Raw genomic sequence first — 27,588 nt, 5'->3', positions numbered from 1 at the left:
GCATAGACACAAAGATGTCAAAAAACAAAATAGTACTTTCTCTTAAAAATTATTTAGGAATTATGAAGTCTAAAAATGTGTGAGATAGTAGAACTGCTGAAATATAATAAAATTGACTTTAAAGAAGTGTAAGAAAGAAAATGTTGATGTAGTAATATTGACAGATCATAGAGATGCCAAAAAACCACACACAACAAAACCTGAACATATTACCTAAAGCCTCCCGTTTCTGGAAAATATGTTAGGGGGATTTTTTAAACTAATATCTATGAAAGCTCCCTGTTATGATTTGGACATGCAGGTGATTTAGTGAGCTTGTTTTGTTGATGGCTTCCGTCTCTTTTCAAATAGGATTTTTGAATCAAATAACTCTCTTTCCCTGTATCCTAGAGATGGTCCTTTTAGATACTTTGCTTCAGCTTCCTTGTAATCTAATCCATCAACAGCAGAAATCGAACAAATGATTGCTTCTGGCAGAAGAACTTCTAGGATAAATTTAATTTTATCATCTCTTATCCGAGCTAGCATTCTTTCATCTATTTTTTTGTAGATTTCTTGTAAATATTGCACTACCTCATCCAACTGATCTTCATCTTCGAAGTATGTTTCAATACAGGGAGTGAACCTCTTTGCTTTCAAAAATGATTTCAGCCACCTGGATGCTTTTGTGCCATTTAAAATGGACAGAAGATGGTTTTCTGCTCCTTTTGCATTCACAATGAAGTCCACTAGATTCCTGTTGGCTCGGTCCCGAGCCGACTTCATTCGGTCAGGGAGAATTTTTTTGAAGGACATTCTTTTGGTCTGGGAAGTAATGGCCATCGGTTCCATAGAGTCTTCATTATGCAGCTTTGGAAATAAGTTCCTGAAGGTATCTTGTCTGATTACTTTCCTGATTGGATAACTAATGTCAGCAGCATAATACTCAAGGAAAGAGCCTGTAAAAGAACCACAACCTAGTCTAACTCTGTAGTCACAAATCAGTGAGATGCACCAGTCAATACTTTCACTGTAATCCTCCCTGGCTTTATCCACTAGTGCTTGTTTCTCTTTACAATCAAATTTTTTTAATCTTCTCAAAAGCACTCTAATGCCTCTCTTTTCACGATTCATGTTTGCCTCAACAAAAATCACACTTGCTTTTCTCTCTTTTCTCCTGATGCTTTTCACTATGGCTGGCCAAAATGGATATTTTTTATATTTAAACCAGACTATCATTCCTGCTTCAAATGAACGTGGCTCATAATGAAAAACAACTGGTGGAAGTACTTCGTCTTCCTCGTCGTCATCTAGTGCAGAAGTATCAACAGGATTTAGAGGCACTGACTTATCAGAAGCTTGGAGTTCTTCTCCATGTTCCTCAAAATCCGGATTCTGGCCACTTCTTTCATTATTCCCACGGAGTGAACAATCCATGACACGGTTAGAGGCACTAAATGAAACCTGACATTCCCATGAACAATAACTGGGGGATGCCAGAGCACCTGTCTCTGATTCTACAGGTTGATTCTGGCTTGTATCTAAGCATGAATTCGAGGGACCCTCTCCAGGATCCTCAACATTCTCTAAGAAGGCAGAGCATTCAGAGGAAATGGCCAGTGTCTTTGGGCAGAGATCTTCTGGCTCCTCTTTCAAACTTTTTGGCACAATGAAGATATCTGGTGGTGAAGTTGGAGTGAACTTCTCTTCTTTAACATAAGCACCTTCCTCTTTGATTGTAGAATCCAAAGGCGTAATTGTTGGGATGTCAATCTTTTTCTTGCTCTCCTTTTCATCCTCTTCTGAAAGTGGAGGGAAAATTTGGCACCAGCCGGAGTTTTGTGATGATTTTGTTTCCATCTCACTTGGAATAGTATCAATGGTTGCATGCACTTGTGATTTATCATCATACAAGGAATCATCACTCTCTGAAGATACTAACAGAAATGTTGGAATTTCACTTTCTTCAAGACGCTTCGATAAGTTTCCTTTAGGCTTCCGATACTTTTTACGAGGGGGTGAATTAGAAAGCTTTTGTGGTACATTTTGAGACAGTGTAGTGGTCTCTTCTTCATCTGAACTGCTTGATTGATTCAAATTTGTTCTCTTATTCAGAATACCCAGTGCCATTTTTAGTGACCTTGCATAAGCTGTTTCCTCTCTAGGTGGATAACTGCCCTCTGACTGTGCTCCTAGTGAGGAGGCAATGGCTTCAATTTGAGATTTAGTTAGGATCTTTGTTTCCTTGCTTTCCACTTTAATTTTTTCATTTACTGAGAGTATTTGAACTTCTAGGGAAAATGTCTTTTTTCTCTTACTGTTTGATGAAGTCTCACATCTGGACAAAACTTTTGCTGGCCATAACTGGTCTTTCCAATTGCATAAGACGTACTCAGCATCCATTACGACTTAGATTTTGTTAATTATCAGAGACTGAGGTGAATGACTATTCTTGTCAATATTAAGGCAGTTCCTACCCAAAACAACACTCTCACCAAAATCTCCTTTGTCTTAGAATTACCAAATGTTTATAGCTTTTTTGGTCTGTTCTCTTCCAGCAGAATTTCCCAAGGATGCTTGAGCCCGTTGCTTAAATGGGACAATATGAGAGATACTGCAATAGGGAAAAGGAAAAGAAGAAAATTATCAGCAAACAAGGTTATTTTGCCAAAGTTGAAGGTGAGCGATTACAAATAGAGATAAAAGAAAGAATAATTCTCAGTGGGGCATGATATGGAGGGTAAATGTTGTTTCCTTCCACGACTCGCGTGGAGTAGGGTTCGGTATCTGAAAGAGGAGCCGCACAGCAAATGAGAGAAAAAGACACGAGATAATTTTGCAATATTGGGGGACCAGGGGGCAAGTCCCAAAGGACTTCTCCCTGTGCTCAGGCCTCACCAAGCTTTTTATTGATCTGGGATGCACCCATAGCATAGCCCTAGGCAGGTGACCCCCTGCAACAGGCAGACTAGCCCATCAGCAAGGATTTACATAATAATAAATGGGGGAGTAGTTTCAGCTACCACTGTCTGGACAAACAGAGGTGGCGCCTAGCTCAGACCTTTGCTAGGGCTTCAAAGGCACCCAGCCTTCAGGGGGTTTCTCTGTCTATGCTTATCAGATAGTGAAGGCAACAAACAGTTTCCCACAGGTAAAATGCAGCATAATGTAAAGTGAGGGTAAAATTGAAGAAGTGGTTTAGAATACCTCAAATTCAAGAACTTGTCCTTACAATTTTGCACTTCATTATTAAGGACTGAATCAGTGTACTTGCTGGCAGAGGTGGTAAAGGTTGTAGTGGTAAGTCAGGGACTCTATGTTATTAACTCCTTTGGGACATTTATGTCTCTACTGTTATATCTAAGGCAGTAGGACTCCAAACTTTGCATGCATCAGAATCATCTAGAGGTCTTCATAAAACTGTATTTCTAGGCCTTATCCTGATAGTTTTATCCAGAAGATTCTAAATAGGATCCAACATTTTGTATTTCTAAGTTCTCAAGTGATTCTATTGCAACTTGTCCAAGAGTTTTAGAATCATTGTTCTGGATAAAGACATGGTTTTATAATTTTTAAGGTATAAATACTTTCCTGTTTACCCAAAGCAAGCAAAGTATGCATCTCCTTGTCCCAGACAATAACACATGACCTTGTTAAAAGCATGAGCTTAGAAGGCAGCGATTCAGAATGGTTGCTATGTTTACTAATTGGGTAGGATAGTTAGAAAAGATTTATTGAGAGTAAGGTGGGTAAAACTCAGGTAGAAATCTGAATATCCTCTTGCACAATTTCTTCATAGTGGTTCAACATGAGATTCTTCTCACAAACTAGAATTGATAACTTTTATTTTTATTTTTAAAAATATATATTTTTATTGATTTCAGAGAAGGATAGAGAGATAGAAATGCCAATGAAGAGAGAATCATTGATAGGCTGCCTTCTGTATGGCCCCTACTGGAGATTTAACCCACAACCCAAGCAAATGCTCTGACCTGGAATAGAACAGTGACCTCCTGGTTCATAGGTCAACATATAATCACTGAGTCACACCAACTGGGATAGAAGTGATGATTTTTAATTACACAATATTAGGGCTATAGAACAAAATAAATTATAAGGGAACAAAATAAATTATATTTCAAATTTTCAATCTAACATGGTTTTAGTATGAAATATAGCTTCTAATTAAAAATTCTATGGCTGCAGCCCTGGCTGGGTGGCTCCGTTGGTTGGAGTACTGAACTGTACACTAAAAGATTGTGGGTCTGATTCCCAGTCAGGGTACATACCTAGGTTGCAGGTTTGATACTGTAAGAAATTTCTCTCTCTCTCTCAATATTTCTCTCTCTCTATGAAAAAAGTCAATAAAAACATCTTCATGTGAGTATTAAAATATTATGCAAAATAAATTATAACTCAAGTTCTCAACAAGTTTTTAATGTGAAATATTTTGTGAAATGGGGAGAGCCTTAGCCAGTGTCACATGTGTCATAGAGGATCTGGTCTTGTGGCCCAGTTGTCTTGATTCTCACTTGAAAAGAAGAAAGGCTATACAAAAGGAGATAGAAATTCAAACCAAACAAATGGAAAAAACATATTGAAACTTTCCTGCCCAAACTTTAGAAGGCATGCCATTCTGAAACACAGGAATGAGATAAAATCTCATCTGTGATATAGATGCCATATTTATTTTCCTTCTTTTTATTTTTAAATTCTCTTTGTGACACAGTTCATTTGGTTAATGTGAGATGATCTTTATGACTAGAAAACTGTGAGCTGGGGATAAGAGAGAAGGGAAGTAACAAATTGCCTTGTGTCTATTATGAACAAGACTATAGATTTTGCTTGAATCTGCACACCAATCAATATGTGGATTTTTCCTTCTTTGCAAAATATTTTTTTTCATTGGAATTTTAATAAGACTCTACATGTTGTCTCATAGTCCACTAATACAAAAATATGTTTCATTGCTTTGTTTCCCACTTTCATAAAAATGGTTGCCTGAAGAACATGTAGTAAACCTGGGAAGCCCCATCTTGTGACCAGAATCAGAACTGCAGCCTCCACGGGAGGCATAGGCAGGGCTTCAATCATGATCAGATCCTTTTTATGAGAAGAAAATGAACTACATTTAGCCAGTCAGAAGCCTCCCCAGGCTTCTAGAATTTTCTATTCTAAGTTCAAGGTTTTTGCTTTGTCAGATTATAACAGGGTCATACTGTCTTCAATTACAATGTTTGTGACTATAAAAAATATCCAGAAGCTTATTAAAAATTGAAAAGTGCAGAGAGATATACACAAAATAAAGTACAACTCTACAAATAATCACTGTGCATATTTTCTATAATATCAGAATTATTTGCATATAGAAATAAATATTTTCAAACCAACATCAGATCTCAATTAAGAACATATTTTGAACATCATCCTATGTAAATATTTCCCACATGATTTTTATGAATTACTTTATATTTTTCCCACATTTACAACATTTTATCTCAGTGTTTTACCTAATGATGTAAACCAAGTAAATAAATAAGTATATATTAATACTATTTTAAATAGTAATAAAGCTAGCTCTGTTTCTCCAGCTACACAAATGATCCTATTAATAGTGTGGCAGATATGTGCTCCCAGATTTGGTTGCATATATTGTAGTAACATACCTATGTTTTACTAACATACATATTTATTTTTAAGTGAGATCATATAACAAATGCTATGTTATAATTTCATTTTTTCACTTTATACTACTTATCAGACATTTCAAATCACTACAAATTTCTATTCTCCAGATATATAATATTCTACTGTATGGTTATATCATTCCATACAATGTTTTAAAAACTGCTTATAGAAATAAACAAAGTTCTTTCTCTATCTCACTCTTAAAATATATAGAAAAATGGTTCTTGCTGACCAAAGCCATACCTGTGATTTGAAAGAATGAGTTGCGAGGACACATGCAGGGCTGTAGCCAACACAGCAATTAGGCTACACACTTGATCAGGTCCAGGAAAATGTCCACTATTGGCAAAAAAACAAAAGGAGGATGTTTGCACAGCTGCATATGTCTATGAATGCTTATGTGTTTTAAACAAAATGGATATGTTGTTTCAGCTTCACTTTTCTTTCATGGTTATAAAAATAATGATGGGGAAATATACTCTAAAGATGCTGCAATGGGCTAACCTGACCACTGAGAAATGCTGACTAACATGGGAGTTTATTTTCTCCCAGGTTTTTTTCTAATCACATATATATATATATGCATATGTATGTACAAGTGTCTCCAGTCAACTACATATCTGTTCCCCTTTCCATGTTCATATACAGGTGATATATAGCCTTTCTATCAATTCATAAGAGTATTCTCTCCCATGCTGTCACATATTTTATCCATCATTTTCTGTGTAAAGTAAAAATGCTTAAAAATTCAAGTAGTAACAAAATTCCAGCAACATAAACATGGAATGCTAAGTCAATAAATTAGCATGAATGACTATACTGCACTGAAATCTTAATATAGAGGCTGTAATCTGATCACTTCTTCTCCCACTGTAGATTTTTAATGTATTGGGAGGTACAGAAATGCTAAAGGATTAATTCCTTCAAAATGCCAGAAATTCTTTCAAAACCACACACTGTTCTCACCACTTTAAGACCACCATTCCTATTTTTCTCATCTTTACTCTTGGGCCCTGAGAAGTCCCTGAAAAAGAACTAGATTTAAGACAGTCATTACCTTGAAGCTTTTTGTCAGCTGCAGCCTCCTGAAATGCAGTCCCTCCACCAAGAATGCTTCTGAGAGAATGCTCCGCCTCCTCCCTGTGATGGGGAAGACAGAAGGCCTCTCCCTGAATTGGAGGAGGGACAACAGCCAAGTTAAACTGCTGAAGTGTTAAAGGGTAGAAAATGTTCCTTAAGGAAGTTAAAAGTGAAATGGCAACAAGTGTCTGTTTAATTTCCATTCAGATCCTTAGAATGTGTAACTTCCTGGTAAAAAGTGGTAGCAAATTCCTTTATTAAAAAATAAAAAAAAAACTAGTTTAAAATATTCCTTCCATATTTTTCCTTGCCTTATCTGGCATTTTACCTCTGCAGGTAAATTTAAAACCCAGTTGCACATGCTTCATTAAAATAGCTCACTAAGACTGCTGATTGGGATTCCACTAAAAATGTACATTATTTTATGAAGAACTACTCATTTGTAATATTTTTTTTATGTTCCCAGTACGTGATAGTCTCTCCTTTTATTCATTTCTTCTCTTAAATGCTTCAGGAAAGTTTCACAGATTTCTTCACAAACTTAGATGTTTCCAACTAAAGGCTGAAAATTACTGGTTTGGCAATAAAGTACACATTTCACATACCCTCATCAATAATTAGTAATTCCACCCTAACCAGTTTGGCTCAGTGGATAGAGTGTTGGCCTGCGGACTGAAGGGTCCCAGGTTCGATTCTGGCCAAGGGCATATACCTTGGTTGCAGTAGGGGATGTGCAGGAGGTAACTGATCAATGTTTCTCTCTCATCGATGTTTCTGAGTCTCTATCCCTCTCCCTTCCTCTTTGTAAAAAAATCAATAAAATATATTTTTTAAAAAATTAGTAATTCCTTCTTCTTATGTTTTGTTGTCATTTTCCACTCAGGCAATTCAATGTAGGAAATTAATTTGTAAAAATTTACACACCTTTGTTCATATGTATGTCTAAAATAAATTTTGCAAATTTTGTTCATTAAAATTCTACCATGTTAAATTTAAACTTAGATTTCTGATTTAACTTAGAAAGCCAATTTTAAATACCATTAGTGCTAATTTTGGTAATGAAAATATTTGGGGATGAAGTACCTGTGTATTATATAATATATATAATATATGTATATATTACATATATACATATATAGAGTAAAAAATATATCCTATATAATAAAGAGTAATATGCAAATTGACTATCATTCCAACACACAAGATGGCCGCCCCATGTGATCAAAGATGGCCTCCCCCATGTGGACACAAGATGGCCACCACAAGATGGCCAGCAGGGGAGGGCAGTTGTGGGCCATCAGGCCAGCAGGGGTGGGCAGTAGTGAGGGACCATGCCTGCAGGGGAGGGCAGTTGGGGGGAACCCAGGCCTGCAGGGGAGGGCAGTTGTGAGGGACCAGGCCTGCAAGGGAGGGTAGTTAGGGGTGACCAGGCCAGCAGGGGACGGCAGTTGGGGGCAATCGGGCCGGCAGGGGAACAGTTAGGCTTCGATCAGGCTGGCAGGGGAGTGGTTAGGGGGTGATCAGCCTGGCAGGCAGAAGCAGTTAGGGGCAATCAGGCAGGCAGGCAGGCGAGCGGTTGGGAGCCAGCAGTCCCGGATTGTGAGAAGGATGTCCGACTGCCCGTTTAGACCTGAGGGTCCCAGATTGAGAGGGTGGAGGCTGGAATAAGGGACACACACCCCTCCCCCTGTGCATGAATTTTATGCACTGGGCCTTTAGTCTTTATATAAGCATTAATATTGGAATAATAAATACCAATAAATAAAGAAGATTATCTCTAGGCTGGTGTATTAGTAAGGGCTCTAGTAATTATATGCGATGTTTTATGCAATAAATAACCGATAAATCTCAGAGGTTCAACCATAAAAGATTGTTTTGCTGATGTCAAAGTTCAATGTACTTCATCAAGTGGTCAGAGAAGGCAAAGGTTCTCTGTTCCAAACAGTCATTAAGAGACTCAAACTTCTTCAGTTCTACAGCTCTACCATCTTCTTTGGCCTGGAAGTCCTCCATTGCATTCTTTGTACCTGGCTAGCAATCTTATAAAGAGGGGTGTTGGAGAATCCTATGGAACCATTTAGGGGCCACAAATGGAAAATTTTACTGTTGGTCACAGTCAACTAGCTAAAACTGCCATAGAGGCTGGGGAAGGTAGTTTTCCTGTGACTCAAGAGGAGAATGAAGCAGGGTTTTGTGAACACATAGCATTCTCTCTACAGGAACTTTTCCCTTTCCATCTTTTATAGACTTCTGTTACATGATTAATGCTTTTCATCACCATGTACATATTTATAATGACTAGGAGAGTAGAAACTTTTAGTTGTTGACCCTAAATCTACTCTTTGCATTCTTCTTCATTACAAAAACCACAGCTGCACTCAGGTTGACTATGTAAACTCTTAAAATGTTATTTTTCCAAGACTCCCCTACTGTAAGCTATGGCCATGTAATGCAATTTCTTTTTTTTTTTTAATATATTTTATTGACTTTTTACAGAGAGGAAGGGAGAGAGACAGAGAGTCAGAAACATCGATGAGAGAGAAACATCGATCAGCCGCCTCCTGCACATCTCCTACTGGGGATGTGCCCGCAACCCAGGTACATGCCCTTGACCGGAATCGAACCTAGGACCTTTCAGTCCGCAGGCCAACGCTCCATCCACTGAGCCAAACCGGCTTCGGCAATGTAATGCAATTTCTTACCAAAGATTGTAAGAAAAATAGGTGTGAAGATTCAGAGAAGGTATCTAAGAAGGGGTTGGACAGCCACCTTGTAGCTTTTTCCACTTTCTCTCTTTCCTTTGCTTTTCCCGTAGAACTTGACCATGATATAATTCAGACAGCCATTACGGACTAAGTGACTTAGATAAAGAATATAATTTACACCCTGACCAAGTGACTCAGTTGGTTGGAGCATTACCCAGTACACCAAGAGGTTGAAGGTTCGATTCCCAATCATGGCATATACCTAGGTTGCGGGTTCAATCTCCAACTGGGGCACATACAGGAGGCAACCAATTGGTGTTCTCCTCTCACATCAATGTTTTTCCTCTCTCTCTAAAATCAACAAAAAAAGGATTTTTTAAAAAGGAAGGTATGGAAGTACCTTAACCCTTGAATAATGGTACTACCTCATTTCAATAACTTTAACTTAGTGAAAAAGTAAACTTCTATCTTACTTGAGTCACTGTGTTTTCCAGTCTCTCTTCTAGCAGAACAAAAGAGTTCATCGTACAATCATAAACAAAAATATAATTCTTATTAATATTTTCAAAGCTTTCAGGTTATTACTACATGCATTCAAGAGAATTATTAGGCCAGTAGAAAATATGGCTTTAGTTAAATAGAGACATATTCAATTATATATTTTACTAGAGGCCCAGTGCACGACATTCGTGCACTGGGGGTGGAGGGTCCCTCAGCCCCGCCTGCAACCATCTCTCTGCTGATGACTTCCAAATTTATGTCTTGATATATCAAATTCAGATGTTTCTCTGAAACTCCTGCGCCCAGTTTGGGACATCCCCTGAGGGGTCCTTAGCGCTGTGGCATAGGTGGGAGAGGCCCCCACCACTGTTGCTGCCCATTGTAAGCCCAGCTTCTGGCTAAGCAGTGCTCCCCCTGTGGGAGCACACTGACCAGCAGGGGGCAGCTCATGCATTGAGCATTTGCCCCCTGGTGGTCAGTGTGTGACATAGTGACTGGTTGTTCCATGGTTCAGTCGATTTGCATTTTAGCCTTTTATTATATAGGATAATGTAATATTTCTCATCCTGTCTTTTCATTTGGCATGTTTGAAAAAAAATAAATGCACACAAAGTATGGTCATTATATTAAGAATACAGTCTTCTATTTATTTTATTTATTTTTTTATGTTGCACATAAATCAGGAAATGCTACACTACCTCACTATTTCCAAAATAAAATGCAAAGGAAAACATTAATTCCTTATATAATACTTTATATTTTACTGTTTTGTAGAAGGAGGAGGAGAATAACTAAGAATAAGTGCTAATACACTACTATTATTATAATGAAGACAGGTAATAATTATAGTTATAATAATATCTAATAAATATAAAAGTTTTTTATGTACCAGGCACTATTCCAAGTACTTGACATATTATCTCATTTAATACCATGTGGTAATTTTATGGAGGAGAGCCCCCATAACTGATTCATTCTGCATAACAGTAATATTATGAATAATAATGACAACAACAGAAGCCAAAAGTGTTCTGTATTGTGTGGAAGGCATTGTGCCAAGTGCTCTGTATACATAATCTCCTTTGATACTCATAAAATCTTTTTAAGTGGGTATTTTGAATATTCCCATTTTATAGATGAGGTATTACAGAGGCTAATGAACTTTTACAGGTATTTGACTCTAGAGTCCATGTTCTTAATCATTAAGATACACTGCAACTACCTCATTTTAATAAAAAAATGCTCTATAAATGAGTGCTGATGAATGAGTGAATTAATTTGTAATAGCTATGTATTAGGAGTCACTGGAATGTAGAAAATTCTTACTTGGTTCTGCATCTAATATCACATAAATTAGTCTTATATAACATGAATTATGCTAGTGAGTGGCATCCCATTATTTTAGCCAAATTTTAATGATTAGAAACAGGTCATAGGTCCTGCTATTACTTAAAGAGAGGGAATTATACAAGGGGGTGCGTCACCTAGGGTGTGTTTATCACAATACTGTATGATGAAAAGAAAAGTATAGTGATGTTGACATGATCATGGTGTCTGTCAAGGGTTACAGGTAAGGGGAGGGTGTAACTATATAAGGATAGCACAGGAAGTCCTGGAGGTGATGGAACACTTCTGTATTCTGACTGCCGTAGAGATCATATAAATCTATACATGTATAAAATACAAAGAAGTGCATACAGAAAAAGTCATTTTATGTATGATAAAATATGATATTAAAGAATAATTTGAAAAATAAAAATTTAATGGAAAAATTTAAAAATTATTATATAAAAATAAATTCTCAACAAGCATGTTTTAAAAACCATTTGCTTCTTCCTAAAGTATATTTAGTAATAAAGAAAACAAAAATAATATCCATATATACATTATTAGTATGCACTAGTTCCATTTCCATTTAGGATATAAAAAGCATGTCACCCATAATTTAACAATGATAAAAACATAGATAATCAGCAAAAACATACCATTTCTTGAGCCTATCAGAGAACTGTGATAAACAGAATTCCAAAGAGTGACCACCCCTTAGAGTGGGACATATGTACTATTTCACCTTTGGCAAGTATGGAGACAGAGGTGGCTGACAGCAGGTGAAAAGAAATCAACTGAAATTTTAATGAATTCTTAAATTCTTAATGGGCTAAGGTGTCAGTAGTTTGGAATATCTGGCATCCCCGGCACTAATACACTCACTGCCAAGTTCTTTTTCACAGTCCTTAACCAGAAGCACACAAACATGACTGGGGACAAAGCAGGAGTACAAAAAGAGCCCATTTCAGTGGTTCAGGTATGCAGGAAACAATCAAGTGTTACTGGCTGTCAGAAATTCAGCCCCATACACTATCCAAACTATTCTAGGGGAGAAACAGAAAACTTGTTCCTTTTGGACCCAGGTTTTAAAAAAAAAGCAACCCATATAAAACACTGTTTCTGGAGAGGAGCAGTAAACTGGGCCCAAGATCCTACAAGAATAAAAAACAGTAATCAGCTACTGAACAGGAAAGAGCAAGCCTATATCTCTCACCAAAGACCAACCCCATATACAAACCAGAGTTTAGCTGGCATGCTAGGAGGAAAGAATGCTAAGAAAAACGTGTAACCTTCAAAGTCCAGTTGTATATGACTTTCATAATTTTAAGGCTGAACAGGATAATAGAGAGTGCTCCCTGCATCATCACGAGTCATGTACCTAGTAATAACAGGAGTCTAATGCTGTGAAGTAGGCAAGAGCACAGACACCCCTCTAGAGACACAGGTTTGAAGGGACTTCTGAAAATTTAGGGTTGAGAAAAATCATTGAGAAAAATTCTATGGCAGTCTCGGTTCCACTCTAAGCAAAGCAATGTACATTATGCAAGCCAGATAGCAATGAAGTGAGAAAAGGAGGACACAGTCTCCAATATATTTTATGATACCAGCATTATCCTGATACAAAAACTAGAAAAAAACACACAAGTAAACTACAGATCAACGTCTCTCATAAACAAATACAGATCCAATGATATAGATGCAGAAATGATACAGAAAATGATATAGAATAAAATCCATTGTTATAAAAAAGAATAATACATCATAACAAAAAGGAGTTTATCGTGGGAATGTAGGAGTGGCTATACATTTGCAAATAAATCAATATAAACATCAACAGACTAAAAGTAAAAAAATAAATATCATCTTAATTAATGCATAAAAAGCATTTGACATAATTCCAGAGACATTTATGATAAAAAAAAAAACACTCAGCAAACTAAGAATTAAATGGATCTTCTCAATCTGATCATGAGCATCTACAAAAATCCTAAAGTTAACATCATACTTAATGGTAAAACATAGAATGCTTTTCCCCTAAAATCAGGAACACGTCAAGGATTTCTGCTCTTACCACTTCTATTCAAAATTATATTAGACATCCTAGCCAATTCAGTAATGCCTGAAAAATAAAATCATACAGATCGGAAAAAGAAGAAATAAAATTGTCTTTATTTGTAGAAAACATGATGATCTATGTAGAAAATCCTGATGAGTTTACAAAAACAAACAATTAGACCTAATATTATCACCAGATACAAGGTCAATATAAGACAATTCATTTCTATACAATAAAATTTGGCTATTAAAGTTTAAAAAAGAGCCATATATACTAATAAAAGGGTAATATGCTCATTAGACTGGACATCTTCTGGATATTCTTCTGGACAAAGCCACAGTGGCGGGGGCCAAAGCAGAGGTGGTTAGGGGCAACCAGGCTGGCAGGGGAGGGCAGTTAGGGGTGACCAGGCTGGTAGGGAAGGGCAGTTAGGGGTGTCCACGCTGGCAGGCAGAGTGGTTAGGGGTGATAAGGCAGGCAGGCAGGTAAGTGGTTAGGAGCCAGTGGTCCTGGATTGGGAGATGGATATCGGACTGCCAGCAGTTGGACATCCCCCAGGGGGTCCCGGAATGGAGAGGATGCAGGTTGGGCTGAGGAACCCCCCCACCATGCACAAATTTCATGCACTGGGTCTCTAGTTTAAAATACTATCTAAAACAGGAAATACTAAGGCAGAACAAATGTAACTAATATGTGTATGATTTCTATACTGAAGACTTCAAAACCCTGATGAGAGAAACTAAGGAAGACTTAAATAAATGGAGAAATACACCATGTTCATTGATTGAAAGATTAACTATTTCTAGGATGTAACTTCTGCCCAAACATATCTACATAATCATTAAAATCTCAATCAAAATCTCAGCAAGCTTTACTATAAATTGAGAATATATATCTAAAATGTTTATGGAAAAGCAAAGGAACTAGAATAACCAGATCAATTTTGAGAAGGAAATATAAAGTTGGAAGACTCATACTACCTATTTCAAAACTGCAGTAATAAAGACAGTGTATTATTGGCACAAGATAGACATATAAATAAAATACAAACAGACTAGCAAATATTCACTATTTTCTTTAAAGACTGTAACAATTCTATAAAATCCTTTTCTGATATCTGTCTGTGCCACCCCAATCTCAAGATCCCTGGTCCATCCGGAGCTCCAGGCTCCCATCCTCCAGCTCACTCTCTTACTGGCACAGCCCCAGTCTCAGTCACGTGAGAATTCTGGCAGCTCCATTGCCTTGTCACTGGAAGATGCCAAAACCCCTTCAACTAACTTTTATTAAGTGCTTACTGTGGGCAAAGCTTTGAACTCTGTGTTGGGCTCAAGAAGGCCTGGTCTCTCCACCCTCTGAAAGAGGATCCAGGTCCATCCTACATACCAGGCCTACCCTTGCCCTCCACTGATCTGAGAACCCATGGTCCACTGGGAAAAGGCCTGTGTAGGCACTGGCGGGTCAGGGTGACTAATAACATGGCATCCAGCGAGGGTCCCTTACCCATTGGGTCCTTGCATCAGAACGCGGAGATTCCCGGGCTCGCATTCCCCAAGCAAAGGTAGGACACCAGAGCAAACTTTAGCTCCGCCCCCCGCCCAACACACACACAATCCCCAGGAAAACACAGCCAATCTGGCCAGTACTCATGGCGTTCTGAGGTCACTGTACTCATTAGTGGTAATCGCCAAGCTGCCAGCACAGGCCACAACTCTGGAGTCCCAGGTTTATGCCCACCACGAAGATAGTACCTGCAATAGCTTGGGCTTGAGCCCACCAAGCTTTGAACTTGCCTGTTTCCACCATTAATATTTGCTAGTCTGTTTGTATTGTATTTATATGTCTATCTTATGCCAATAATACACTGTCTTTACAGGATACAGACCTTGGTGGAGCTGACAAAGAGCAGGCAGGGGGATAGGGGCTAGTGGGGGAAATGAGAGTGTCTATGCAAGTGCTTAGGTCCCTGGCAAGGGGTCTGTAGAAGAGGGGGCTGCAAAAGAGGGGGCTGCAGCAGAAGGCGCTCCTCAGGTTTACTCAATAGATTTTTTAAAAAATATTTATTGTTGAAAGTATAAGTATGTCCTCCTTTTCCCCCTTCAATCTCCTCCCCACCCCAGGCTCTCACTGCCTGTGTCCATGGATTATGCAAATATGCATACAAGGTTTTGGTTGATTACTTCCCACTCACCCACCTTCCCCTGCCTTCCCTCTGAGATTCCACACTCTGTTCCAATAGATTTTTGACAATGGTAATTAAATGGAGAAATTTCAACAAAGAATGCTGAAATTTTCAACAAATGATGCTAGAAAAATTGGACAGCATATGCAAAAATATTCATCTTGATGCCTTAGCTAAGATCATATAAAAATGAACTCAAAATGAATTACTGACCTAAATGTAAAAACAAAAATCATAAAACTTCTAGAAGAAAAAGTAGAAAACCTTTGAAACCTTCATTTGTTTTAAGCAAAGATTTATTGAGACACAAAAAGCATGGACCATGAAAAATGGACTTGAAAAATTGGACTTAAAAATTCTGCTCTTCAAAAATAAATGAGAATCCAAAGTGGGAGAATATATTTTCAAAACACATATTTGATAAAGAGTTTTTTCTCTGAATATATAAAGAAATCTTACAATTTAATGATAATATTAACAACCCAATAAAAATGAACAAGAAATTTAAATAGACCGTCATGAACAAAGATACAAGTATCCCCCACTTTCCAAAAGTTTACATTATGCCACTTTGATTTTATGAAAGACCTACATTAGTATCTGTTTTTGCTAAAAAAAAATAAATCCTAAGAGGATTTTCACTTTTATGAAGAAAAGGCAAAAATAGCCAGTCAGCCTTGATTTTGCAGTGAGCAGTTATAACAGTAGCATACCCGCTCCCCCTAGCTCCCAAGCAGTGAGGGTGGCACTGCCCAGTTCCTTCCCTGGGAACTACACTTAACATTTCAACCTCAATTCCTTAGAATTTTGAATTTTGCCTGTTAGCATCTGTGCTTAATCTAGTTTTACTTTGTGCATCCATTAGGAAGATGTGTACTAAGGTATCAGGAAAGCCTAGGAGAGCTCGTAAATGTGTTATGTTTAGCATAAAACTAGATGTAACTAAGGGTTTCAATCACGGTGAATGAAATAAAGACTGCGTGCTTTGAACTTGCCTATTTCCACCATTAATACTATTTATATGCAGAGAGAAAGAATCTTGAAAGCTGTAGAAGTTACTAATTGTTCTGCTAGCAGCAAAGTGGTTTCTTTCAGTTGGCATCCAGTAATGGATAAAGTGGTTAGTCTATTGCTTGAGTGGATTGATGGGTGGGCAAACTGTGATGTTCGGTTATCTTATACTTAAGGAGAAGTCAGTCTTTTTAATAAGTGAAACTACATTGTACACATTATTCTACTTTATACAGGCTGCGTATTTATCCTATCATTCCTGATTTACTATATGTTACTGTTATTTTAGGTAATATGTGCTATTTGGTATGATTTTTGGTAGGTTACTTTTTGAGTCTGGGAATGCTAGAAATTTTTAAATACAAATTAACAGTAATTCTTTGTTTTATGCCAGTTTGGCTTATGAAAGTTTTCACAGCAACACTATACTTTTGGATAGCAGGGGAAAACTGTGTATGAATATCAAATGAATACTTCTTTAAAAATCTTTATTGTTCAGATTATTACAGACGTTCTTCTCCCCCCCACCCCATAGCTCCCCTCAACCCAGTTCCCACCCCAACCCAGGCCCTCACCACCCCACTGTTCGCATCCATAGGTATAAGATCTTTGACCAATCTCTTCTCGCACCCCTCCTACACTTCCACCCCAAGAATTGTCAATTTGCTCCATTTCCATGCCCCTGATTCTATTATATTCACCAGTTTATTCTGTTCATCAGATTTTTTATTCATTTGATTTTTAGATTCAATTGTTAATAGATATGTATTTGTTGTCACTTTGTTCATACTTTTTTTATTTTTAACTTTTCCTTCTTCTTCCTCTTCTTAGAGAATACCATTCAGCATTTCATATAATACTGGTTTGGTGATGATGAACTCCTTTAGCTTTTTCTTGTCTGTGAAGCTCTTTATCTGACCTTCAATTCTAAATGATAGCTTTGCTGGGTAGAGTAATATTGGTTGTAGGTTCTTGCTATTCATCATTTTGAATATTTCTTGTTACTCCCTTCTGGCCTGCATAGTTTCTGTTGAGAAATCAGCTGACAGTCATATGGGTACTCTCTTGTAGGTAACTAACTGCTTTTCTCTTGTTGCTTTTAAGATTTTCTCTTTTCTTTTGCCCTTGGCATTTTAATTATGATGTGTCTTGGTGTGGTCCGATTTGGATTCCTCTTGTTTGGGGTACTCTGCACTTCCTGGACTTGTAAGTCTATTTCTTTCACCAGCTAGGGGAAGTTTTCTGCCATTATTTCTTCAAATAGGTTTTTAATATCTTGCTCTCTATCTTCTTCTGGCACCCCCATAATTCAGATGTTGGTATGCTTGAAGTTGTCCCAGAGGCTCCTTATACTATCTTCATATTTTGGGATTCTTTTTTCTTTTTGCTATTCTGGTTGGTTGTTTTTTACTTCCTCATATTTCAAATCTTTGACTTGATTCTTGGGATCCTCTTGTCTACTGTTGAATCTCTGTATATTACTCTTTATTTCAGTCAGTGTATGCTTAATTTCTGACTGGTCCTTTTCCATTTTTTTTTTTTTTGCATTCTCACTAAGATCCTTGAGGTCTCACTAAGTTCCTTGGAGGTTTCTAGAAGATTCTTGAGTAACCTTATAACTGAGGTTTTGAACTCTATATCCAGTAGTTTGCTTTCTTCCATTTAATTCATTAGTGACATGTTTCTTTGTCTCTGTATTTTGGATGCTTCCCTGTGTTTGTTTCTATGTACTGGGTAGCTGCTAAGTCTCCTTGAGTTGAAAGAGTGTCCTTGCGTAGTAGGTGTCCTATAGGGCTCTGTGGCTCAGCCTCCCCAATCACCTGAGGTGGACGCTCTTGGTGCACCCCTTTGTGGGCTGTGTGCACAGTCTTGCTGTCATTGAGCCTGGATTGCTGTTGGTATCACTAGGAGGAATTGACCTCCAGGCCAATTGGCTGTGAGGACTAGCCATGTCTACAATGGAAGAGCTGCCTGTGCAGGAGACACCCTTATGTGGCAGGACTTGCTTCAGTGGGGCTTTGGTGCTCACTGAGTCTGTCCCTTGAGTGTGTCACTTATGGATGTGAAGAGTTGTACTCTGGTATGGCATCACACTGAACACTGGGTACACTTGCTCTTGTATCTCCAAGGAGGTGCAAAGTCAACCACTGCCTGGGGCCACCCAGCAGGAGCTACAGAGAGATCTGCAGATTCCTCCTCTTTGTATCAGGTTTGGAAGTTCCCAAGCGAGGCCCAGCTGTGAAGCAAGCAGGCTGCTGCTGGTGCTGGCCTTGGGCCTTCTTTTGATAGCTTTGGGGCTCCCTGACCCAGCTGCAGCTTATTTGACAGGTTTTAGGCTGAGAAAGGACAGGCCATTCATATACAAAAGCTGCTGTGCACAGCTTGGGTGGGGTTTTAAATTGGGTGAGGCAAGGCCTCAGGAAATCTCCAGGGCAGAGCAAACAGCAATGGCTGCCAGTCAGCCTTGCACCGGGAAGGTCCCAGCACAGGAACAATGACCACTGAAAACACTTCCATCTGGAAGAAAGCCACCCCCACAAAGCCACCCCCACATTCCTGCCCCAATGCCAGACAGTCCAGTTTCTTCCCATATGCGTCTGGGTCCCCCAGAGTCTTGCCCAGCACTAGAGCTCAGAGCAAGCAGGAGGTTGTATCTCCCTCGCAATTAAAAAAGCAGCATACCTAGGTGCCAGCCAGTTTTGTGCCTCCACACCTCCTACCAGTCTCAATGCACTTTCTTCTTTACCTCTCTAGTTGTAGTATTTCCACTCAGCCAGCTTTCCCGTGGTTCTGGATGATAGATAGTTGTTCTGTCTTTTAGTTGTTATTTTGATGTGGTTGTGGGAGGCAGCAAGTACAGGTGTTTATCTATGCTGTCATCTTGGTTCTCTATCAAATGAATACTTTTTTAAAAGTTCCAATGTTATTAGTAATTAAGGATATGCAAGTAAAACCACAATGAGACACCACTAACATGTTTATAAGAATAGAAAATGTTAAAAAGAGGAAAAAACCCTGACAGTATCAGCAGTTGACAATGATGCAGAACTATTGGAACTTACATATTGCTGATGGAAATACAAAATATCACAGCTGCTTTAGGAAACAGTTTGGCTGTTTCTAACATAGTTAGGCATACAATTACCATATGTAACCCTAAGATCCTACTCCTACATACTTACCCAAGAGAAATAAAAACTTATATATAGAAAAAGACCTGTTCTGGAATGTTTATAACAACTTTAATCATAATCATCAAAACTATAAATCTCTTGGTGAGTTGATACACAAATTTTAGAATAATAGAATACCTCTAAGCTATAATAAGGAATAAACTTTGTATACATACAACAACATGAGTAAATAGCAGAAACATGCTAGAAAAATAAGCCAGATGCAAAAGTCTATACAGTAGGTCCTCGGGTTACTTCAGAGATCCATTCCTATGGTGTGATTTTCGCCATAAGTTGAAACCCACCTACATAAGCACCTACGTCACTCACATAGAGCACATACACAGCAGTAATGTAGTGAAGCAGTAAAAAAAAATTAAAAGAAAGATAACAATGCCTGACCTTTACTTGTGGTAAAAAAAAAAATAATAAAAAAACATAAAGCACATATGTACAGATGTCAAAATGATGGAACTTTTTTTTTTATAAATAAATGGGAGATGGCAATATAACCGTGAAACAATGTATGTCGAGTCTGAAGTAACCCGAAGATTGTCTATATATTGTATGGTTCCATTTATGACATTCTGGAAAATGAAAAACTAAAGGGACATAATTTAGATCAATGGTGGTCAAGAATCTGGATATAGAGAGTATTCATTCCAAAGGAGCAGAGCGAACATTCTGGAGTTATGGAAATAGTCTAGAATTTGACTGTATAGGCATACCTTCTTTTATCATGTTTTTTAAACATTGAAGGATTGTGGCTAGAAAGTCAATTAGCACCATTTTTCTAATAGCATTTGCTTACTTTGTGTCTATTTCGAATTTTGGTAATTCTTCCAATATTTCAACCTTTTTCATTTTTATTATATTTTTATGTTGATTTACGATCAGTGATCTTTGATGTTACTATTGTGTTTGTTTTGGGGCACCACAAACCATGTACATCTAATACAGGGAACTTAGTTGATAAATGTATGTATTCTGACTGCTCCACCGACCTACCATCCTCCTGTCTCTCTCCATCTCTTCAAGATTCCTTAGTCCTTGAGACACAACAATATTGAAATTTGCCCAATTAATAATCCTACAATGGTCTCTAAGTTTTCAACAGTAAGAGCTGCACATCTCTCACTTTTAATCATAAGTTAGAAATGATTAACCTTAGTGAGGAAGGTATATCTTATTTTAAGAAATTGCTATAGCCACCCCAATCTGTAATAATCACCACCCTAATCAGTCAGCAGCTGTCAACATCTAGGCAAGACCTTCCACCAGTGGAAATATTATGACTAGCTAAAGGCCAGATAATGGTCAGCAATTTTTATAATAAAGATTTATTTTTATTTATTTATTTAATATATTTTATTGATATTTTACAGAGAGGAAGGGAGAGGGATAGAGTTAGAAGCATCGATGAAAGAGAAACACTGATCAGCTGCCTCTTGCACACCTCCTACTGGGGATGTACCTGCAACCAAGGTACATGCCCTTGACTGGAATCGAACCTGGGACCTTATAGTCCACAGGCTGACGCTCTATCCACTGAGCCAAACTGGTTAGGGCTAATAAAGATTTTTAAACTAAGGTATGTACATAGTCTTTTAAAGAAATAATGCTATTGCATGCCTAATAGACTACAATGTAGCATAATATAACTTTATATGCAGTAGAAAAAAAAAATGTGTGATTCTTTATATTTGCTTTATTGTGGCAGTCTGGAAACGAACCTGCAATATATCTGAGGTATGCCTGTATTTGTTGTTACATGACTATATACGTTTGTCAAAACTCATCAAACTATACACTTAAAAGGGTGAATTTAACTCTGCCAATTTTACCTCAATTATCCTGTTAGAAAAAGCACCCAGAATCAGAATATTACCTATATAAAAAATTGTATTTTACTATGAGAGTAGTAGGGTTACATATAGAAATGTTGACTTGTGGTTTGGATCAATGATTGCCAAAGCAGGTCAGGGGTACCATAACGGATGTGTGAAAAATATTCTTTGGAGTATACAAAGAATATATTAGAAATTCATTTTTAATCTCTTTAATTTTTATTAACATCTATTTCTGAATTCAATTTAAAATGTTAAGGGGGTACTTAAGACACCTGACTTTTGATGCAGTTACGTAATTCTTTCTATAAATTATCTTCAGTAAGTATCTCTTTCATTGAAAGTTCATTAACACAAGACACATGTCAAAAATCTAAATGACATCAGCACCTTATAGTTTGTGAAAATTATCCTCATTAGCAGAACCTTTAACTACAGTGAAGTTCTCACATGCCACTCAACCATGTGAGCAAAAGAATAGGAAGGAGTTGAAGCCAAAGTGCTGTAATCTGGAGATAGAGTTCAGGTTAAGAATATGTTCCCAGTGAGAAAGCAGAAGCCAAATATCATATGAGAGACAGAATGTTATAGAATAAACCATTTATTTTAATGATATATTTTTTAGTGTATAACATCCATATGAAAGAGTAGAAATGGTCCAGTTAGAATACTTTTATCATGAGGGAGCCATGATAATTGTAAAGCAAGGAATCTTACATCTTAGGGTTATTAAAAAATAGTCCATGACCCCTAAGGCATAGGCACAAGTAACTAAAACTGGCTATAAACAAACTTGAAACCTTATTAATGTTCACTGGCTGAAAATCAGCCTACCTAAAGAGGAAGAACCTCAGAATAAAACTTACTAAGGATGAGCATCCACCATAGGAAAAAGGCAAGTCAGACAGTGAATCACTGCCAGGGCAGGAGGGACATATAATCTCTGTTCAAATGTGAATGGGCATGAAAGAGAGGGGAAAAAGAAAAATAATACCTACCAGTGACCTAGACATCACAAGAAGATAAACCTGCCACGTTTGGAGATTTTGTGTTCTAGTAATTCTAAAACCTACACAGTGCCAATGGATGAAGCTGCTAAAAATTAAGATTCAGAATGATGGAATGGGAAACATTAAAGTAAATAAAAGAAAAGAAAGGCTGATGAGGACCTTACAACTTCATCATCACAGCACATAGCAAACAAAGCTTTACTGCACTATGAGTATTAAATTAGAGAGATTAAACTGTAGTGTTCTTCCCTGGATTAACAAATAAAGAGATTGACCTCTATGGGAACTGTTTTGGGGAATTTAAAGAAAAAGGGACTTCCTTCTTGTCCTCCTTCCCCTCCTTCCCACAGCCATTCTGAGATACCCATAGAAAAGATCCAGGCTGGACCAAAATTCTTCCCCTCACCACTCTGAATAAAGGTACTTATCAGTTCTTTAGTGAGGAGTTATAAGAAACTGTTTTTCTTTTAATTGAAATTTCCCCATTACTTTACTTCATTACCATATTGCCCATATACCAGGATACGATGTGAGATTATAGTTGTTTTACTCTTTTTTTCTTTTTCCTTTTCTTGAATTTACTGGGGCAACACTGGTTAACAAAATTATAAAGCATTCAGTTGCACAATTCCACAGCACATCACCTGTACACTATATGTGTGTTCACCACCCCAAGTCAAATCTCCATCCATCAGCATGTATCCCCTATATCCTCTTCCACCCCAACCCCTGGTAATTACATACTGTTGTCCATGTCCATGAGTTTTTAAAAAATTTATCTTTATTACTGAAAGTTATACAAATGTGCCCCCTTTCCCCATTGACCCTTTCTAGTCTTCCCACTCCCTCCATGTACTTTTCTCTCTTTTTTCTTTTTTGCTCACCCAGCCCAGCCCCCTAATCCCTACCACCAACAGCTATCACCCTGTTGTATCTATGAGTCTGTCTCTACTTTGCTTTTTAGTTCATTAGATTCCATATATGAGTGAAATCATATGATACTTGTCTTTCTATGAATTTATGAATGGTTTATTTTATAGCATAATGCTCTCTAGGTCCATCCATGCTGTCACAAAGGGTAAGATTTCCTTCTTTTTCCAGCTGAGTAGTATTCCATGGTGTAAATGTACCACAGTTTTGGTTTTTTTGTTATCCACTCATCTACTGATGGACACTTGGGCTGCTTCCAAACTTTAGCTGTTGTAAATAATGCTGCAATGAACATAGGGGTGCATATATTCTTTTGAATTCATATTTCAAGATTCTTAAACTGTTAAAGACACAGAGTCTAAACTTGAGAGTTTCTCAGACAGCATTATGGCAAGGTTATATGTTAGAATTTCTCAAATAGATTGATATACAAACATGGATTTGGGACCAAGTTCTAACTTTACTAGCTAACTGGAGAGACAACTGGTATACTGATATTGAAATATATTACAAGATTAAAATAAATTTTAAAAGGTTAGCAATAGTCTAAATGTATAGTAAAAACATATATGAATATAAGAGGGAAGGGGGGAAGAAGAAAAGAAATTCAAAATGAACCACTGAAGATCTTATTGGTACATCTGGATATAGACTAGAAATCAATCAGTGAAATCTGAATCATCTAGAAAATTCTTTAGGTCATTGTTCTGTGTTTAACTGCCTCATTAACCACAAAAAAACCAGTGATGTTAGAGGTCTTAGGGTTACTAATAGTTTCTCCTTTTGTGTTTATATATATTCTCCTTAAAACTTGCAAGGAAGCTTTAAAATAATTTTGAATTGATGATACTAGAGGATACTCACTTAAAGAAAAGGTAAAGAGAATTAGTAAAGCAATTTCATCTGTTAAACATGAGCAATGAAAATAGAGACTACATACAATAAGGTTAATAAATACTGAGCACCAAAAAAACATTGTGGTTGGGGGAAAATATTTAAAAATTAAAGGAATGAGAAGTAGTTACGTAATGCCCCAGTATGCAGGCCTTATTATAGCTATTAAGTATAAGAAATGAGTGTGTAGGAGATTGGAAGAGCGGAAATGTTGGTGAGTACGTCAGGGGGACATCATTTATGTTATTGGCTACTTTAATACATTGGAGCCTCTCAAGATTTATTCTCAAGTAATCTTTTAACTTCTTTAAACTGCCCTATCTACATAAGGCAACCACAGACACTGGGCTTAGTGTCTCCACTCAGACAACACCACAATGACCTCATTAAGAGGATGAACTTAGTGGCCAGATATTTGGACACAATGGCTACCTATTGAATAGGGTACTTTTCAAGGATTTCTTCAATCAGGCAGTTGGCTGTTGCCTACAAGTCTTCCATAAGTAGACATCATTATACCCATTCATATTATTTCTTTATAGGAGTTTAACATATTTAATTCTTTCCTAACTTTAGAATCCAAGTTTTTTTTTTTTAATGTTATGGCTACTAAGCCAGAATCAAAATAAATTGTACTCTATAGTCTCAACTTAACCATGTTTTAACATGGAATGAAAAAGCCTTACCAATGTCACATGGATTGTGGAGAGTCTGTCCCTGTGATCCTGTTGTTTTGATTCTCACTCCAGCTGCTTGTCCAGCAGGGCCTTCTTCCTGCTCGAGCCTTCTGTTGTTGCACTCCCTTTCTGGGGCTCAAGTAGCTTCACATACAGATTCACCAGGTAAGGTGCATCTCTGATATTAACCTAGGCTATCCAAAAAGAGGCAGGGAATCAAAACAATTCAATGGAAATGGTGTGGAGAAACTTCCTTACCAAAAAAAGAAAACTTCAGCAGGCATGTCATTCTGAAACACAGGGAGGAGATAAAAATCTCATCTGTGATGTAGATGTCATGTTTATTTTCCTTTTTGTTTTTATTATTTGAAATGCTCTCTGTGACACAGTTTGGTCACATGTTTGGTTAATTGGTTCATGCTGAAATCATTTCTCTCAGGAAAAGTGAGAGGTGGGGATAGGAAGCAGGGAAATAATAACTGCCTTGTATATTCTGTAGGCCCAATTTGATGTAGATATATTTTTAAGGCTTTTATTTTTCTTTTAGTTCTTCCATCAGTCCTAGTGTGGGAATTTTTATTCTAGACATGTATAAATTTGTAAACAGAACTGTAGTCATACTCTACATGTCATTTCATAGTCTGCTAATATAAAATATGTTTCATGAATGACTTCAAATATAATTCCCCCCTTAATTTGTTTGCTCAATTCATAAAATAGTTGCCTAGAGAAAACTTGGAAAATCTGGCAGATGCCATCTTGTGACCAATAACAGAACTACACCCTGTTACTATCAGCTCCTTATGGGAGAAGATTGGGAACTACATCCTGCCAAGACAGCAATTTTCTCAGGCTTCTAGAATATACCATGCTCAAATTTATAGTTTTGTTATGCATTTTACAAAAAATGGAATGCTAATGTCTATACTTCCAATGGTCTGATAAAAAGAAAATGACATGCTTGTGAAAATTGAAAAGATAAAGATTTATTTTTAAAAAAGTATAATTCTGGAAAAAATAATCAATATTATTGTCTTCTGAGTACCTTTCCACATTTTTTCTTTACATATATACACGAATGCATATAACTTCAGACCACCATTTTACTGTGTTCAAGTCCATGTTTTGAAAGTATTTTCCATATTAATACGTATTTTCAATGTCATTTTTAACAAATCAGTTCAAATATAATTCCCCCTAATTTGAAACATTTTATGCCAATTTTTTGTGATAATCCTTTAGAAATGACTAAATATATATTAAGAATTATTTTTAAATAAATAGTAAAGTTTCCTGTCTCTCCAACCACACAAACAATCCCATTAATAGGTATCCTTGTATTTTTTCTTATTTTGTTACACAAATTTCATTAACACAGTACTTTATCTTTAAATGACATATGTGGTACTTGCCATTCTACAATTTTCATTTTTCACCTAATACAATTTCTCAGACATCTTTTCAAATTAGTACATGTTCATACTTCCATTTGTCAGCTATATAACATTCAATTGTATGCATTGCACCATGCCACATAATATTTTTTTAAAACTGCTAATAAAAATGAACCAGATCCTTTCTCTGTCTCACTCTTAAAAGATATAGAAAGATGTTTTGTTTGGTTTTTTTTTTGCTCACAATGGCTATACCATACCTGTGAGTCTGAAAGAATGAGTTGCAAGGAGTACACACGCAGGGCTATAGCCAACACAGCAACCAGGCTATGCGCTTGATCAGGTCCAGGAAAATTTCCACTATTGGCAAAAGACAAGGGGGGTATGTTTTCAAGTCTGTGTGTATGTGTGTCTATGAATGTTTATGTGTCTAAAACCAAATAGGTGCACTGTTTCAGCTTCATCTTGCACTTCTAGTGATAAAAAAAATGATCACGAAATAAAACAACTTGAAAAATGCTAAAACTGGTTAAAATGTATTTTGAAACCTCCAGTAATATGAATGCTTTGAGATGCTGACTGTTAAGAGGGCATTCTAGTTCCCTGATTAAGGAAAATGCATATATTTTTTACAAATGCTATCACTCAACAGCATATCTGGATCCCTTCCATGTTCGTGTACATTTATATTTCTATTTGTATGTGCCAATCACTTTTTGTTTACATTTTTCTATTAGTTATCTTTGTGTAGAATAATAAATGTTTAAATAAAAATATAATAAACTCTCTAATGAAGATAGAAACATGGGATGTCGTGTAAAAATTAACATGAACAGCATGCCTCACTAAAGTCTTAATTTAGAAGCTGTAATCTGATCGCCCATTCCCACACTGTGGACTTCAAAAAATATCGGGAGAAACTAATTTTTCAGGGGGTTAAGTCTGTCACAATAACAGCAATTCCCCCCAAACTCTATTTCATTCCCACCTCTTGCGGACAACAGTCTTTTTTTTTTTTTCCCATCGTAATACCAAAGCCCGAAGAAATTCCCAGAAAATAACTCGCTTTAAGACAGCCATTACCTTGAAGCTTCTTGTCAGCTGCAGCCTCATGAAATGCAGCCCCTCCCCC

The 27,588-nt window shown here is 37.1% G+C and overlaps 1 protein-coding gene across 1 annotated transcript; it reads right to left on the bottom strand.

Moving 5' to 3' along the window:
- Nucleotides 1-306: 306 nt before the first annotated feature.
- On the bottom strand, nt 307-27,588 carry PWWP3B (PWWP domain containing 3B; the record flags this gene model as incomplete). Its single annotated transcript, XM_081081399.1, has 5 exons — nt 27,540-27,588; nt 25,072-25,256; nt 6,725-6,836; nt 5,911-6,006; nt 307-2,593 (listed from the first exon to the last, which is right to left on the bottom strand). Exon 5 carries the CDS (start codon nt 2,380-2,382, stop codon nt 307-309), a length of 2,076 nt encoding a protein of 691 aa, XP_080937525.1. The 5' UTR covers nt 2,383-2,593; nt 5,911-6,006; nt 6,725-6,836; nt 25,072-25,256; nt 27,540-27,588.

Source organism: Myotis nattereri, assembly GCF_964212035.1.
Source record: "Myotis nattereri genome assembly, chromosome: X".
Taxonomy (NCBI): Eukaryota; Metazoa; Chordata; class Mammalia; order Chiroptera; family Vespertilionidae; genus Myotis; species Myotis nattereri.
Note: the sequence above shows the minus strand (reverse complement) of the source record. Positions and strands in the feature narration are given on the sequence as shown.